Source organism: Electrophorus electricus, chromosome 16, assembly GCF_041902795.1.
Source record: "Electrophorus electricus isolate QZ-2024a chromosome 16, ASM4190279v1, whole genome shotgun sequence".
NCBI classification, from domain to species: domain Eukaryota; kingdom Metazoa; phylum Chordata; class Actinopteri; order Gymnotiformes; family Gymnotidae; genus Electrophorus; species Electrophorus electricus.
This window is the reverse complement of record NC_137512.1, coordinates 21,353,769-21,370,673: the sequence shown is the minus strand read 5'-3', so window position 1 is coordinate 21,370,673 and position 16,905 is coordinate 21,353,769. Positions and strand designations below refer to the sequence as shown.

At 40.1% G+C, this 16,905-nt stretch overlaps 1 protein-coding gene across 1 annotated transcript; it reads left to right on the top strand.

Annotated features, from left to right (window-relative positions):
- The first annotated feature begins 83 nt into the window (after positions 1–83).
- On the top strand, positions 84–15,644 carry clint1a (clathrin interactor 1a). The gene is made up of 12 exons (XM_027022593.3): positions 84–269; positions 4,218–4,322; positions 4,423–4,519; positions 4,685–4,793; positions 5,365–5,529; positions 7,070–7,241; positions 7,616–7,841; positions 8,193–8,280; positions 9,630–9,707; positions 11,471–11,748; positions 12,916–13,099; positions 13,735–15,644. Exons 1-12 carry the CDS (start codon positions 229–231, stop codon positions 14,070–14,072), a joined length of 1,881 nt encoding a protein of 626 aa, XP_026878394.2. The 5' UTR covers positions 84–228; the 3' UTR covers positions 14,073–15,644.
- Positions 15,645–16,905: the final 1,261 nt, after the last annotated feature.

The following is a 16,905-nucleotide window of genomic DNA, read 5'->3' as shown; positions in this document are numbered from 1 at the left end:
AGGTAGCCACACCAGCACCTTACGCAATGTACGCAAGTTGCGTTCCAAGCGCATCTCCGTAGTAACCTGTCCGGCCCACTGACACTACACAGGCGCTGCAGCCTGGAGGAGTTTTCAGAGTTCAAGGTTTTGTTTTCGTGACATCTTTGAGTTGGCACAACCACTGGATTAAAAGAAGGGCTGGACGACGTGTTTTTGCGACGGAAAGCCCTAATTACCACACACAAGATGCTGAACATGTGGAAAGTTAGAGAACTGGTTGATAAAGCGTAAGTAGTGTGTGTCTTTTTATCGCCCTTCTTTCGAGGTGCCGAGTCGTACCTGTTCGAAGAGACACGTACTCAGTCTTTGACGTCACGTCGCACTCGTTTGATAGCAGCTAGCGTTAGCTAAGACAAGATAAGCTAAGCTAACTCTGCGGTTAGTTCATTGGTTTCTCAAGCTTGCTAAAAAAAAAAAAAAAAAGGAAAGCTAGCTAAAGTATGGTTAGCTAACCATTTTTCTTAGCAGTGGGTTATTCAAAGCCAACTATAATGTGACTGTGTAGCAATCTTTCAAAACGTTCTCAAATAAAAACAAAATCGTGCAATTAACACCGTAACTAGGTTAGCAAGCGTTAACTATACTAAAGCACGTTAGCGTACTTCCAGAACTAGTTTTCTAGAATCACCAGCACTGCCCAGCTAGCTAAACTTTCTTAAACTTTCTTACTTCCAAGAGTATGTTTTTGATTAGTTTGTCCAAACTTCGTAGCTAGCCGGTTAGTTAGACTAGCTATCTGTGTGGTTGGCTATAAATGGATGGACTAATAAATCACGAATTACATACGTCTTATGGACTGTGTTAGAGCTAGGTGACCCAGTGCTATCTTAGCTGCGTTAAAAGCTTTGTAAATTAACAGTTAACGTTAGCTAGCTAACTTTAACCTAGGAATGCTTGCCAATTTGACACCGCTAAAATAGCTAGCTAACGCTAGCTACGGTTAATTCAGTTCTAAAAGGCTAACCAAGTTATTGATTAATAACGTTATCTAGCTACATTGTGTTGCTCAGTAACAGTTAGCTTGCTAGCTAGCCCAGTGTTACTTTTATCTAGGTTGTAACATAATTTCTGTTACAGCTACCTTTTAAATTATCAGTAACAAATAATGTGACAGCTATGTTAGCTCGCCACCTGTCCGTCAGCGGTAGTTGGCTTCAAACAGGTTGGTAATAGTTCCTAGGTAAGTTGGCTAGCTAGGTTAGCTAACTTGGTGGTCAAAGATGAAAGACGTTTTAATTCTCTAACTTCCTAATTAGCTTAATATGTTATCACTTATAAAGGTTTTGCAATTTCTATATATCTGGAATATAGAAGTTATGGTTAAACAGTACGTCTATCTACAGTATGTCTACAGTAAGTCAAGGTAGCCTCTTTCCACAAAGTCGGCCTGTGGCCTATTTTATGCAGTTCATACCCACATTGTATTAAAACTAAGTTATTTGCAGAATGAGCGGGGTACGTTCAGTAACAATAATTTCACCTTTGTTCTAGGCTGACTTATTTTGTAACTACCTTTATAACTAGCCAAGTTGTTTGTTGGTTTTTTGAGGAGGATGCGATTTAAAAATTACTGTTCAGTTAAGTTTTTGTTTAAATGTTTTTTTTACTTATGTATTTATTAAAAAGTGAACAAAAACACATTTTTAAATTTTAAAGCCAGGATAGTTCCATAATGACTAAAAGCAACAATGTTTAGACTATTACTAAACAATAGTATTATCAGTTATGTATTGTCAATTACATATTTACAATTAATAGCAACTTAATCATTTTGAGTTTTATTGAATGAATTCATGTTCTAGTTTTTCTATCTATCGATGTCTGTCTATAGTATACAATAAAAGTGGGTGCACACCTATGCAATATCACTTAAATGTTAAAAGATTTAAAAATTGCATGAACAAGGGTATAAATAAAATTTAAAATGTATAAAATGACCTGTGAACACTAGAACATTCTCAGTTCTGACATGGGTTGTGTTTATCTAAATATTTGTATCATGGCTCCACATGGAAAATAATTGCCAAAAAACTGATTGAGACTTCGCAAAGATGGGAAAGGGAACAGAAATATCAGTCACTAATTAACAATCAAAAAGGTGTATTGATATGGAGTTACATGTGTGGAAAAGGTGTTGGGGAGATGACCGTTATAGATGGAATTATGAAAGCTTTTCAATATGCTGGTTGACCAGATGACTCCCAGTTCCCAGAAGCTTGGCAGAGGGGGAATATTCTAGCATGATAACATTGCAAAGCCAAAATCATGCAAGAGTTGTCACCTGACTTGAATCCAGTAGAACACCTTTGGGATATTTTATAGAGAAACACAACCCCTCCAGCAAAGAGCAACTGAAAAACTTTATGCAGAATGGAAAAACATCTCTCTTGAAATTTGTGCAACATTGGTATCTTACATGCCAAAGGGGACTGAATCAGTCCTCAAAATAAGGGTGGACATGCAAAGTACTAAATAAACAAAAGATTTGAATCTTCATAAGGATAGTTGTGCTATTTTTTTCCACTGTGAGTCCTGTATTTTTAATATAGTAAAACAAAAATAGCTTACAAACGTACCTTACTGTTCAACTTACAATTTTGAATAATTTTAAATTTAAGTGATATTGCACAGGGATGTACTCACTTCTGTTATATACTGAATCTTTTTATTTAAAAGGCAGTGATGAAAAACAGTAAAAAACAGTGGAGTCAGTTTAGAAAACCGAAGGAATTTAATTTTGTTCCCTTAGTTGTCTCATCCTAAATTATTCCAGACAATCTGACCTTTTACAACTTTGTATTCTGTGCTTACCAAGTAGGAGTCTGTTCCTGGCTACAGTTTTCAAATGTTGTAAGTCTATGATCACTGTGAGCAGAAAATGGTTAAGATAGGCCTATTACATGAAGGAATTTGAGATATGCAATAGTGAGAAATAGTAGTCATCTCATGAGTCATGATATTGAGGAACTTCATAAGTCTGATGAAATCTGGTGGCATATAGTGGTGGGGGTGAATTGTTGCAGCTTGCATTTGCAAACAAATGGAGGTTCTCTCAACTTTTGTTTTTTGTGTCGTCTTCTATGAAATCTAATCTAGGTTAATTTCTTTCATTGCATGCCTGTGACTTCTCATATCCTGTTGTCAGCTATCTGTCATCCTGACTGCTGTGAAACATGTATGAAGGTGGTAATTTTTAGAGTTGCTGTGATGCAGGAGGTGTAGGGTGGAAAGTTGAGGATGTGCAACATTAGTGTGATCTTACATTTGCTGTGTCATTTGTTGTTTTACTATAAATGGGGGAAAAAAATTACACTGCTTTCTGAAAGGCAGTGGAAAAAGTCTTAAATGTGCATAAATTTGGTTACAATATCCCTTAAATTAAAACCGTGTTGATGAACATTTAATGTAAAATGTGAAAGATGGATCTGCATTATTTTCAGCTAAGAATTTTGATTTATTCTTGTTAAATCTTGTAAATAATTTTTCAAACACCTACAAGGAATACTTGATTGGTCAGGATGAGGCTTAGCCTTTAAATGATTTTCTTTTGCTCCTTTCAGGGGGGGGGGGGGGGTGTTGTTGACTTGCTTTTAGGCCATGCTTGCTTTTGATCACTGCCACAAAGGATGAACATTCCTTAAAACTCTCAAAACGAGTTTCATCGGATAACAGGATTTCATGGGACGCTTCTTTAATCTGCCATTCACACTCAGACTGACTGAACTGAAATTTTTGCACCACACCCAGTTATTGAATACTCTCGTGTCTTGCATAACCAGACAATTCTGTGCAATTTCAATTCATATAATGCTACACAGGTGTTACTTATTAGCCTATGCAAAGGGTATTTTGTGATAAGCTCTCTGAGGTATTTAAATAAAGAGTGTAAAGAATTGAGTGTATGCATCTTTTGAGTCATCATTTTAATATTGTCAGCCTTCCTTGCATTAGAGCAACATAATGGTGTTTAAGTAGGCTTACGTATGTGTATTATGTAATGGCTGATTATTATTGCACTTGGGCCCCTTCTTAAAGTACAATGCATAAACTGTCATACCATAACCATACAGACTTTCAAACACAAAAGGCTTGAACCTTTCTTGTAAACATGGCACTGTCCTGAATCCACTTGTTGAGTAACTCGTTCATCTCTGGTGGTTTTCCTGTATTTTCAGAACCAATGTTGTCATGAACTATTCAGAAATTGAATCTAAGGTTCGAGAGGCCACAAATGATGACCCATGGGGGCCCTCTGGCCAATTAATGGGAGAGATAGCCAAGTAAGTGAGAGGGTCTGGTTACTGATATGGGCATGTTCAGCTTTCCCAGCTTTTTCTGTTATTTCTCTACTATATTGCTGTCTGTCTCATTACTCCTTAGAGCCACGTTCATGTTTGAACAGTTTCCAGAAGTCATGAACATGCTGTGGTTCCGAATGCTAAAAGACAACAAGAAAAACTGGAGGAGGGTTTACAAGGTAAACATGAATGAGCTTGCTTCAACACAGAAATTTAGGAGATTGATACTATGTGTTAGTCCTGCCTGACTAGTGTTATTAACACATATAGTGTTAATAGTTATAACCGGTGTGAATGGGAGTAGTATTTGTGGTGTTTTTCACTGTTCCACACCATTTTCTTAGTCTCTACTTCTGCTGGCATACCTGGTACGAAACGGATCAGAGCGGGTAGTCACCAGTGCCAGAGAACACTTGTATGATCTGCGTTCCATTGAGAGCTATCACTGCATAGGTGAGTTGGCTGCATTAAGATAGAACCAGTGCTAAACTATTCATCTCATTGATATGCTACTGCACACAAAATCTAAACATTTGTAATATGCACTAAATATTAAATTAGCTATTTATTCCATATACTTCCTTCATCTCCCAGATCGTTTTTTCGTTTTCATTTATAGTGTCAGGTAGCATTGGAGGAAGCACTCAAATGTTTGGTCAGTTTCAGAGACAGACAATAGTGTAAGTGTCGCAATGTTGATAAAAAGACTAAAGCTGACACCCATGACTCCAAAATTATTTTCCTGCCTAACCAGTCACCATGGTTACAATAGTTCCAGTTCAGTATATCCGGTGCATTCAAATGTGCTGGATATATATAGGCTAGTAAATTTTGGCATGACACAAAATTCAGTTTTTAACTAAATTTTGCCTTCTGATGACTTGTAGTTATGTCTAGATATTGTTCTGGACAGCAGGACTGCACTGTTTCCCAAACTGATAAGTCAGTGTGGGTTAATTTTGGTGCTACTGGTGTGTGTGTGTGTGTGTGTGTGTGTGTGTGTGTGTGTGTGTGTGTGTGTCAGATGAAAACGGGAAAGACCAAGGTGTCAACGTGCGGCAGAAAGTGAAGGAGATGGTGGAGTTTGTGCAGGATGACGACAGGCTTCGAGAGGAAAGGAAGAAGGCCAAGAAGAACAGAGACAAATACATCGGCGTGTCCTCTGACAGCATGGGGGGCTTCAGATACGGTGAGTCCAGCTCACAGAAATGCCCCCGTCTCCCCTCAGCTCACACATGCTCTTGATCACTCTCTGGCAGCTCTGTCATGGCATCTGAAGCTGACCGTGCGGCTGGATGTGCTGTGAATGGCGAGCCACTCTTTACCGTGGCTGGTGCCAAGCACTTCCTTCATCCCCTTTCTTCGCTAAGCCTCCTCCCCTCCCAGCCGTCCACATGGCTGCGTTCTGAGCTTATTCTGATCTCCAGCTTGACGTCTTGTCCCGCACCACACGACGATGTAGATTAGACGTATTTGTCGGTCTTCGCTGAAAGAAAGAAGTGGTACCTTCCGTGTTGTAAAAAGTCTTTCAAATCTGTGAGCTGTCCATTTTATCAAGGCATCTGAAAGCTTTTTTCTGTTTTTTGCTTTGTAGTGTTAAAATAGATGCAGCAAATTGCAACAAATCAGCCAGTTGATTGAACCATAATGTATTTCTGTTATTTCAGTATAACTCATTATACATTGTTTAGTTGTCAGTCATTTTGGCAATCAAACTTGGGCATCTGCTAATGATTCATACATTTCATACTCTTTGCTGCAGGCTGGAAAGTGATATGCAGCAGGTAGGAGTCATTCCAGGTGCAATTATTTAAGGTTAAGTTCTTAACCTTAGTGTTAAGGTTATTTTCAGTCTATATTAAAGATAGTATTATAGTTATTTTCCATCTAGATTAAAGACAGTTTTAAAGTTATTTTAGTCTGCAGACTAAAAAGATAGTCATTGGTTTGTCCTCAGGTTTTCTGCATTATTCAGATTACCCATTTACATAATTTAAGTTGAAGTGTATTTAATATGATAGTTTTAAATACACATAAAACACTAAATAATTTTAATTTTATAAATGTAAAGATGAAGCACATTATTAGGAAGAGTCTTAAGAAATTTAAAGTGAATTTTTATGGTATTTCTTTTTGATCAGTTTGAGGGTTGTTCTTAATGCTCATATCTTGAGAGTTTGCGCTTATCTTGAATTATTATTACGATGTATACATTTTTACACATACTACATTTACATTATTTAGCTGATGCGTTTATCCAAAGCAGCTTACAGTTATGACTTACAAACACAACTTGAGAGCTAAGGGCCTTGCTCAGGGGCCCAACGGTGGTAATTTTGCGGTGGTGATGGGGCTTGAACTGACAACCTTCCGATTACAAGTCGAGTACCTTAACCACTGAGGTGTTTGTACACATTGAGTGTTTTGTTCGTCTAAAGCCCCATATTCAGTGCTGCAGTGAACCTGTCCAAGTCCACATTCTTGTTAAAGTGGTTGTTGTTTTTGGGTTTAAAGTACGATGGTGTTAGTGGTTCACAGTCCGCATTAACAATAGCAAAACGCTCAGGATCTGAACACGGAGCTCATTATTTCATTTTGAGTCTCTCCAATGCACAGAATGTCATTACACAGCACAGAATTGTAGCAAGTTTTACTTGCTGTAAAAGTCACAAAAAGGGTTTGACATTTGATAACACATGAATCTCCTCTTTCTCTCTGCGCTCTAACAGGAGACAAGTACGAGTCGCGCTCCAAGTGGGACGATGACTGGGAAGGCAATAAAGGTGCCTTTCCCTTCAGCGAGAAACTGGGAGAAATCAGCGACAAGATTGGCAGCACCATCGATGACACCATCAACAAGTTCCGCAAGAAAGACAGAGATGACTCACCCGACAGATTCAGGTCAGAGCCCCAGGCTTCGTTTAACCTCCTCCCTTCCTCCCCTTCCAGGTCATACAATCAGGAAGTTTACAAACCGTTTCTACCTCTCATATTAAAAAGAAATGCAGAACCAAAGTGAACAAATCCACAAAAGAAAAATTATTAACACACAAGTAGGCTGCAATATTCTTTAATGTTTTTCACTTGTTGGAACACAGTATAGTGTTTTAAAAACCTGGTCTAGTCATTTTTTATTTATTTAGTTTTTTACACTGTGATTTCACCCATTCATAAAGGGTTGTCTTGTGGGCCAACTGATCATCACCACCAGATAATGTCTGTAGCAGGGGCAAAGCATGTACACAAGCTCTCAGCTGCTCTTTCTCCAACTCCAGTGAGTCCGAGGAGGACAAAAATCGTGAAGCCTACAACGGGAAGTCAGGCAGGAGTGAGTTCAAAGATGAGGAAGAGACGGTAACCACCAAAAGTTTTAAAATTCTTCAGGCCACAGAAACTACTGCCACACGAAAGAGAGGCGCCATCCCCTCAAAAACTATAGACCTGGGAGCCGCTGCCCATTACACCGGAGATAGACTTGCTGCTAACACAAATGTCAGCAAGGTAATGAAGCCTTGTGTAACCAAAGTTACGAGTAAAAGTGTGTGTGTGTGTGTGTGTGTGTGTGTGTGTGTGTGTGTGTAAAATATATATATATATATATATATATATATATATATATATATATATATATATATATATATATATATATATATATATATATTAACAAAAGTATAATAGCTTGAACTGTACATTAAGAAAATAAAATAATAACGCTAAAAGCACTCTTATTTTGAAATGTATTTGCCAGTAAAATTTTGACCATGAACAGGAAGTTATTTACATGAACTGTGTGTGACAGCTACTGCTCACTTTAGGAAGTGTATTTCATTGTGCCCTTTTTGTCCTTGTCAGATAGCAGAGTCAGGTGTGGGCCAGCCTGCTGGTGGCCTGGTGGACCTGTTCGGGGCAGATCCTGGTCCCGCACAGCCAGCCTCTAGAGGTGATGACTACTTTTCACAGCAATTTGAAAGATTTCAATGTAGGAAGGTGTATATTAAACAGCTTTTAAAGGGTGATTTTGTTGATTTCAATCCTGTAACACATAAAGGAGAATTTCCCGTTATCAAATCACTTGTCTTATATTCAGTTGTTGTTCTTTATTTCCTTGGAGTTCCCCTGGCTCATTTAGTGTACATTAGTTTGGCTGGATCAAAGTTTTATTGAGTTGGATGAACTCCCCTACTCCAGTGTTAAAGTGGTGACTGAGTGACAGATTTATTTAATTAAAAAAAAAAAAAGCTGATAAAGACTGAGAAGTCTAGAGGTTGGATGAAGGCAGCAGAAAGGTTTAAGAGCCCTGTGCCATTAGCATGGCCTTGTGGTTTCAACAGTGATACGGTGAGGGCTCCCAGACTAGGCAAAGTGGGGGAGGGACAGTATGGCAAAGTGCAGCAGATGGACTCTCCCTGGGCTCCTGTACTCTGCTGGAGCATTTAGCTGCTGGGACCAGATGTTAAAGTGGTCCCTGGTGGGGCTGGAGTGCTGAGCAGATGTGGGTCTCGCATCTCTCCCTCTCCACGTCCCTCTCCTGCTGACCTCCAACAGTCAGACAGCTGCTCCTGTCCCCATGCATCAGTACTCTAACCACAGGCCACTGGAATTGAACATGACCACAGAAAAAGGTGTGTGTGTGCGTGTGTGTGTGCGTGTGTGTGTGCGTGTGTGTGTGCGTGTGTGTGTGCGTGTGTGTGTGCGTGTGTGTGTGCGTGTGTGTGTGCGTGTGTGTGTGCGTGTGTGTGTGCGTGTGTGTGTGCGTGTGTGTGTGCGTGTGTGTGTGCGTGTGTGCGTGCGTGCGTGTGTGTGTGCGTGTGTGTGTGCGTGTGTGTGTGCGTGTGTGTGTGCGTGTGTGTGTGCGTGTGCGTGTGCGTGTGCGTGTGTGTGTGTGTGCGCGTGCGTGCGTGCGCGCGCGTGTGTGCGCGTGCGTGCGTGTGTGTGCGTGTGTGTGCGCGTGCGTGCGTGCGTGTGTGTGTGTGTGCGTGCGTGTGCGCGTGCGTGTGTGTGTGCGTGTGCGTGTGTGTGTGTGTGCGCGTGCGTGCGTGCGCGCGCGTGTGTGCACGTGCGTGCGTGTGTGTGCGTGTGCGTGCGCGTGCGTGTGTGTGCGCGTGCGTGCGTGCGTGTGTGCGTGCGTGTGTGTGTGTGTGTGCGTGTGTGTGATTGCAGAGTAAAACCTTAGTTGAAAGCCTGTCGGTTTTGGAGCAGCTGCTAGTATCTTTATTTTACTGGGGGGGATAATTTTTTAAATCTCTGTTCCCATTTCTCCCTCACTTCCCTTCCCCCTCCCGCCTCCAGGTTTAGGCTCAGACCTAATTGGAGGTTTTGCTGATTTCTCTTCGCCTGCAGCTACAGCCAGTCTTCCTTCAGCACCTGGTACGTGTGTCTAACTACCAGCTCAACGCATGCTTATGTCAAGAAGGTCAGAGGAAAAACACACATGTAACTTCTGATTTTCTAAGCAGTATCTCTGGTTCAGTCATCTATAAAAATCGAGTTAAATTAAATCACTGGAATAATTTTTTTGAGGATTTTTTGATGATGGCCTTATCAGTCTATATATTGTTAAGGATCTACAGATTAAACAAAGTCAATGTTTCATATTTTGACTTCAGAAGATGCCATTTTAGCAAACAAATCCATCTGAATCCATAATGAATGGATAGCGCAATGCAAATTTCGGGAATCTAAAAATGTATATTTTTCATTGTTTTATTTATTTATTTATATTAATTGTATGCTTACATTTACGGCATTTGGAAGATGCTCTTATCTAGAGCGACTTACAAAAGTGCTTTGTCATTTACTCATAGAGTACATCCTAGCCAGTACAGCATGTTAGAGTCCAAGATACCAATGAACTTGAATACTTTTGAAATACAGGGATCAATGCTGATGCCTAGAAGTGCAAAATACAAAAGCTCAGTCAGTGCAATAAACAATAAGTACTAGAGTTTCAGTTAGTCAACAAAGGAGCAGTCAACATCAGTGCAATATACAATACCCTACAATAAGTACTAGAGTTTCAGTTAGTCAACATAGGAACAGGGTCAGTGGTCATTTAAATATTCCACATATAGATGGGTCTTCAGTCTGCGTTTGACGACTGCAAGGGACTCTGCTGTCTGGACAGCAAGCGGAAGTTTATTCCACCATCCGGAAGCCAGGACAGAGAATAGTCTCGATGTTGTCTTCCGTGAGACTTAAGTATGGTGTTTCAAGCCGAGCCATACTTGAGGTTGGAAGGTACGGATCGGTCTTTGACCATTGCCGTGTATTGGGGGGACTGGTCCATTTTTGGCTTTGTAGGCAAGCATCAAGGTTTTAAATCTGATGTGGGCAGCTACTGGAAGCCAATGAAGGCAGCGCAGCAGTTGAGTGACGTGTGAACTTTTGTAAGGTTGAAGACCAGTTGTGCTGCTGCTGCAGTTATAGAGGTCTGATGGCTTTTGGAGGAAGACCAGCAAGTAGCAAGTTGCAGAGTTTCTTTGCTACTTACATGGTCTTCATTTTATTGAGCTTTTGTCTGTTCAGCTTTAGTTGTATTTCCCAGTTGTATTAAGCAAAATAGACAATGGGACAATACTTAAAAAAAAAAAAAAAAAAAAAAAACCTACTAATTTTATTCCAGCTATTTTGAGAGTGACTCAAATGAATCAGAAGGCTGTGGGTTATTCCAGGAAGCCCAAACCCTGCTGTCCTCATATGCCTCTTTATGAAAACACATAGCATAAAGCTCTTTAATGTTGGAAAGTAAAAAGAGAGTAAGTCATATGTGTGAGCTCCGCGATAAGCTCCCGTGGACGGACACATTCCAGCCTGCGTTGGGTGTAACATCTCTGTCTGTGTGTCTGCTGAAAACATGAGGAAGGGAAAGAGTTTTAGGATTGTGCTGATCTGTAAGCATGTTCCACTCACCACTTCTTCACTTCCCATGTGGTGTTCATGGGTTTCAGGAGTTTGATGTTTGATGAGAGAGGCAGTCTAATTACCTTTTTTTTAATGTATATCTTGAAAAGAATTTGTAATGAGTCTATGAGCCTAAGGCTTTATGTATCCTATAGGTTAGTCATATACATTTATCTTCTTTTAACAAGGTGCTTTACAAGTTTTGTTTGTTTTTTTCCCCCTCCCCTCAGCGCCCAGTGGTCATGGGGACTTTGGGAACTGGAACATTTTCTCAGAAGGCCAGGCAGCCACGCCTGCCACTCAGCCTGCGAACCCTGCAGACAGAGACCTGTTTGGCAGCCTGCCACCTGCCCCTGCACACTCCCACACCTCAGGCACCACAACACCTTCTGCAGACCTCTTCGGCCTTATGGGTCCATCTCTCGCTACCAGCATCAGCGCATCCCAAAGCATGAACTTCTCCATGAGCAGCATTCAGAACATCAGCCTGCCCATGTCCAAATCACAGGTGACTGCCATTGAGCATGTCTCGCAGTTTAACGGCCTCTTTTCTTACAGATTGAGCCTTTCAGCATGTATATGCAAACACATTTTTCAACTCACTGAACACAAACCAAGTTGGTGTTAGTCAAAACTTGTAGGTGATCTCAAATAAAACAGACGTCCATTCCTCCGTCAATGTGGTCATTGTCTCCAAGCTGGATAAACAAGAGAGTCTTGTGGTTCTTTTGTAAAGCAGAAAAGTCATTGACTAGACAGGTTTATTGAGTAAGCCACACCTTTTTTGTTATGTAACACAGCTTTAACTCATTTCTTATCACGTTAACTCCTTTCCTTCACCGTTACACAACAGAGCCCAGAAAAGTTTATGGTGAATGCTGAAGAAGCAGTCCATTTTCTATAGCGTTTGGTTGTCCATGGGTTTCATTTGAAGCCCCCTGTGTAAAGTGATTAATGCAGCACGTGCAGCATTAGAATGCACACTAAACCCCTGTTTACCCAAGGAAAGACAATACTGGCTGAGATTTTGAGCCAGAAGTTTGGGGAGCGGAGGAACACAAAAGCGAGACAATTGAGGGTTAACACACACCACTGGCACAATTTCCACCCACCCTCTTCCACATTACCCATCAACCCCTGCCCCCTGGGACACCCATCATCGAGAATGGCAGAATGAGGGGGAACAAGTTTGAGTCGGAGAACCATTAAATTGAAACAAAAAGCCTTGCGCAAAGATGATATTTGCATGCTAAAAACCTGACCTACTTTTAAATGGCAAGATTTGTTTGGCTGGAGAAAAAAAAAAGTTACAGCCCCCACCCACTCGCATAAATCATTTTAGGGAAGACAAAGCTTCTTAACTAATTTTACTACATTCTTATGTAAGTGAAGAAACTTGATAACCTCTAGAGGCTTTGCTGGGATCCTTGGAATTATTCATACTGACCTCTGTCTTTGCCCATTTCCATCACTCATGCCTTAAAGAATAGAAATTACTAATTGCAAACGCAAGGGTAAATATCAGCCATCATGCTTTCCTTTACCACATAAGCTTTCTGAATTACAACAGTTCACGAGCAGAATAGTAGAAGAGAAGGCTATGCGGTTGTATAAAATGTACCTGACTATTCATCCAGAAGTGACCCTGTTTTGCTCTGCTGTGTACTGGCTCTAGCCTCTGCAGAGCATGGGGACGCCACTGTTACCGCAGCAGCCTGAGGCCCAGAGGCAAGACGCCAAGCCCGTCATGCCCTCCACCTGGTCCGACTCCAGCGTCAACATCAGTCTGGACTACCTGGGTCCTGGCATGCAACCCCCTAAGCCAACACAGCCCACGCTCAACATGATGCAGCAGCAAGGTGTGCATTAGACACAAACCACTTACCATCACTACCTGATATAATCATTTTTTTTATTTTTAAAGGCAAGAGTTCAGTTTATATAGGGCCTTTTTATAAACCCAGGGACACTTCTCTTTTAGGAGGAGAGAGGGGGAAAAGTAAGATGTGATGAAATGTAGTACTACTGTGAAAGTTTAGTATTTTGGACCGATATCATGATTTCTTTAAATTGGCTTCTTTAAAGTAGATTATTGGTAACTTACAATTCCCAAATCAAAATTCTTATCAGCTGTCTTTAAAATGGTTTTATTTGGGAAACCTAATACTGACTCAAGCTATAAACCTAATGTCATATTTACAGTGGTACTGAACTGAATTGCCACAAGGTAAACAGTACTTGTAATTAGATGTGAACCAAAGATACTGATTTAATAATTAGGTTTTCTTCTTTGTTAAGGAAGAGAATTCTAGTGAAATCAGGTGGTTGTGTGCAGTGTCCAGACATTAATATATTTAATTCACCACTCACAGAGCTATAATGTGGTTTTGATTTATACTGTGGATACTGTGTACTGAGAATTATTTAAGAGAGTCGGTAACTTTAAAAACATCAAAAAAAAAAAAAAAACACATTCTCATTTATTGTCCTTTAGGAGTCCCTGTCAACATGATGGCACAAGGCTTTGCCGGCATGAACCTGGGCATGCAGTCTGGCCCTGCCCCCATCCGGCCCGTCGCCAGTCCCACGATGGGAAACCTGGGGATGCAGCCTGCCATGGCAGGAGGTGCTATGGGCATGGCTCCCATGGGAAGCATGCCACTCGGCCAGGGCATGATGGGAATGAACATGGGCGTGCCTGCAGTCGGTATGGGAATGCCAGGCACTGTGGGCATGGGGATGAGAATGCCAATGCCAGTCATGGGCATGGGCTCTGCCATGGTACAGCCAAAGCAAGATGCCTTTGCTGATTTTGCCAACTTTGGGAAATGAACGGAAGAGCCATAGGTGTAATGCTAGGACAATCTTTCTGGAAGGTGTGATCGTGTGAGGTTGAGAGGTTATTAAAGAGCTGCAAACAAAGAATACTTGAAAGATGTCAGTTATGCCCGCCCAGAATTCCCTGGTTACTTAAACAATACTGATGATGTAGTGAGTTGCATATGCTATGTTCTTCTAATCAGTCTGGCCAAGGAGCTATGATGAGAATGGTTAGTTTGTTTTGTATGAGAGAGTAATGTTTGCACAGATATCTTCCATTTAAGTATGACATTGCTTTAAGTCTCAAAAGTGATCAATTCAGGATGACCTAAAAGAATGTGATGACAATGACTAGCCCTAGTCCACTGTAACCTTAACCAGTTCTAAATTTGTAACATGCACCCAGACTATTACGTTTGTTTTATCTTGTTTGAATTATCTTACAAGAAGTTACCTAAAGTCCTTGCCAATCTCATATAGATTAACTTGTACTTGTACCTTGTAAATATTACAAACAGACAATAAGTTATTTAAATACATAATTATAAATGAAGAATAATATTAATGGGGCCCTTTGATATGAATCAGTGCTGAAGTTCTTTGCTATATAGACTTTATATTTGTCTAAATATCCATTCTGATGTGGTGTGTCGTGATTTTGTCCAGCAAGAGAGTGAAAATCCTGTTCAGCAACCACCGTGGCCTTTGGGATGGGTATATTTTTTTAGAAATCTGATCTGTTTTGCATCTTTACGTAAATGTACATTGAGCACAGAGACTGGTCATTCAGTGTCCTTACACACAAGGTGCCTATCAACCTGTTGCCTGTATCTTTTTCTCTTCAAACATTCTTAATATGAGAATAAGACAACATGAATATACAGTATTTATTAAAGGTACTGTAGTAAATACAGTGGTGTATATTTATGCACACGTTTTTATATTTGCCCCCAGCACCCTCTCTTCTGTGCATGGCTGGTTTATAATGTCACTGTAACATTTTTGTTCGCTTGTTTGGTTGGGGTTTTTTTTTTTTTTAAATTTATTTTTATTTTTTATATATATACATGTTCTCTCAACCTAATGTGAGTCATTTTTTAATGCATTAATGCAAGCCAGGACATGGTGAGTGAGTTGTATGAGGCTACATGCTGAGATAAGTGAAGAACGCCACACCATGCAGTTTTGCTTCCAGAGTGAACTGTTGAGTTCTTAGCACCATCGTATTGTCAGGAGCATCTGTGTCTTTCATCCGTTTGCGCTGACGCCCACTAAACCCTAAGCCTTCCACCTCACTCAGAAGCACTGCATGTACACACAAGTGACCAAATTCTGCCTTCTCTTCATTTTTTCCTAAGGAATTAGGTTTTTTAGTAAGACTCATCAGACTATATATGTTAAATCATGGTGTAATGTGTGATGGAATTATGGATCATTACTGAAAAACACTATACTATTATGCAAATCTAAAATGACCAACAAAATGCCCTTCTTTCTAAGTGTATGTATTCAGACTCATACACTGACTTGATTGTACCCTGATATTCTTTATGTAAGACATTAAAGAGCTGATTTTTAATTGAACTTTGGAGCATGCTTTCTGCCACTTTATCACTAGTCAGCTGTGTGTGCCACTTAAGAAGTAGATGGAAAGTAATCCTTCCTTTACGTATGATGTGACTAATTTTGGTTACTGTGAGTAGAAGAAACGCTACACAGCTGTGATGTGCCCCATTTTCTCTGCAACCTTTGCCAGTGAGCTTATTTAACTGGTCTAAAATTAATGATGGCAAGTCAGCTTTGGCTAATAAGGAAAAAGAATGTAGTGAGATCATGAAGGAGCTTCATTAACTGGGCGAAGGATGAAAAGGAGTTAATGCTTGCACTGGGTATTAGATTCTCTGTATTTTTATTCATGCTATATCAACAATGCAGATGCCAGACTTGGGTCAAATGCAGATACTAACTAAAATGCATTTGAAAATACATCTGTAATATATTTGAACTACTTTTAAAGTTTCTCATTTTCTTGAACTTTTTTTCTATTCACAAAGTCACAAAAGTCACAAACTCTTATTCTTATTTGTTGGACAAAGTAACATTTTATTTGACAAGTCTGTCATAAAACGTTAAACATACACCACAAAAGCAAAGACATCAAATTAAAAAGTAAATTATTTTTAAACAATCAAATCACTACTTGGCCTTCATTTGGGCTGTACGCTTGCTATGTTACTCATTGATGCTCTATGTCCTAAAGACAAGAAAGCATCACGGTATTGTTTGTTTTTACATTCTATGGTTAATCAGAGATAAGAAATTTCAAAACTTCCTTTTGTCTTTTGCAAATTGCTTTTGAAATGCTCTTAAGTAATTTTTACTGCAAATTGTAAACATACTGTTTGTTTTAATTGTTTTAATTAAAAAAAAAACTTTTAATACAATTGCCCAACTTTATATCTGTGGCATACTTGGAACATGAAGTCCAAGCTTAGACTGACGGGGCATTTTTTATTAATCCAAAATCTTGACAATGTAACGCTTTTATATAAGTCATACAGGAGGGAGGATATAAAAGGCCTGGATCAAGGTTTCGGCTTATTCTGAACATAGCGGCTACTGACAGTACAAGCAACATGTTCTCTATCCCCCATGTTAACTGTCCAGCTCTGCATAAACGATGAGCACTGATGATGAACAGGTGGAAGGCCAGTGATCTGTCTCCTCTGTTGACACTGGTGGCCTTAATACTGCTGACCATCAAATCGAGATCCCAAGATAGAATTCCCAGCTCAGAGCAAGATGTGCTGTGTGTTCCTGAGGCTGGTGAAGTCAACTTAGACCA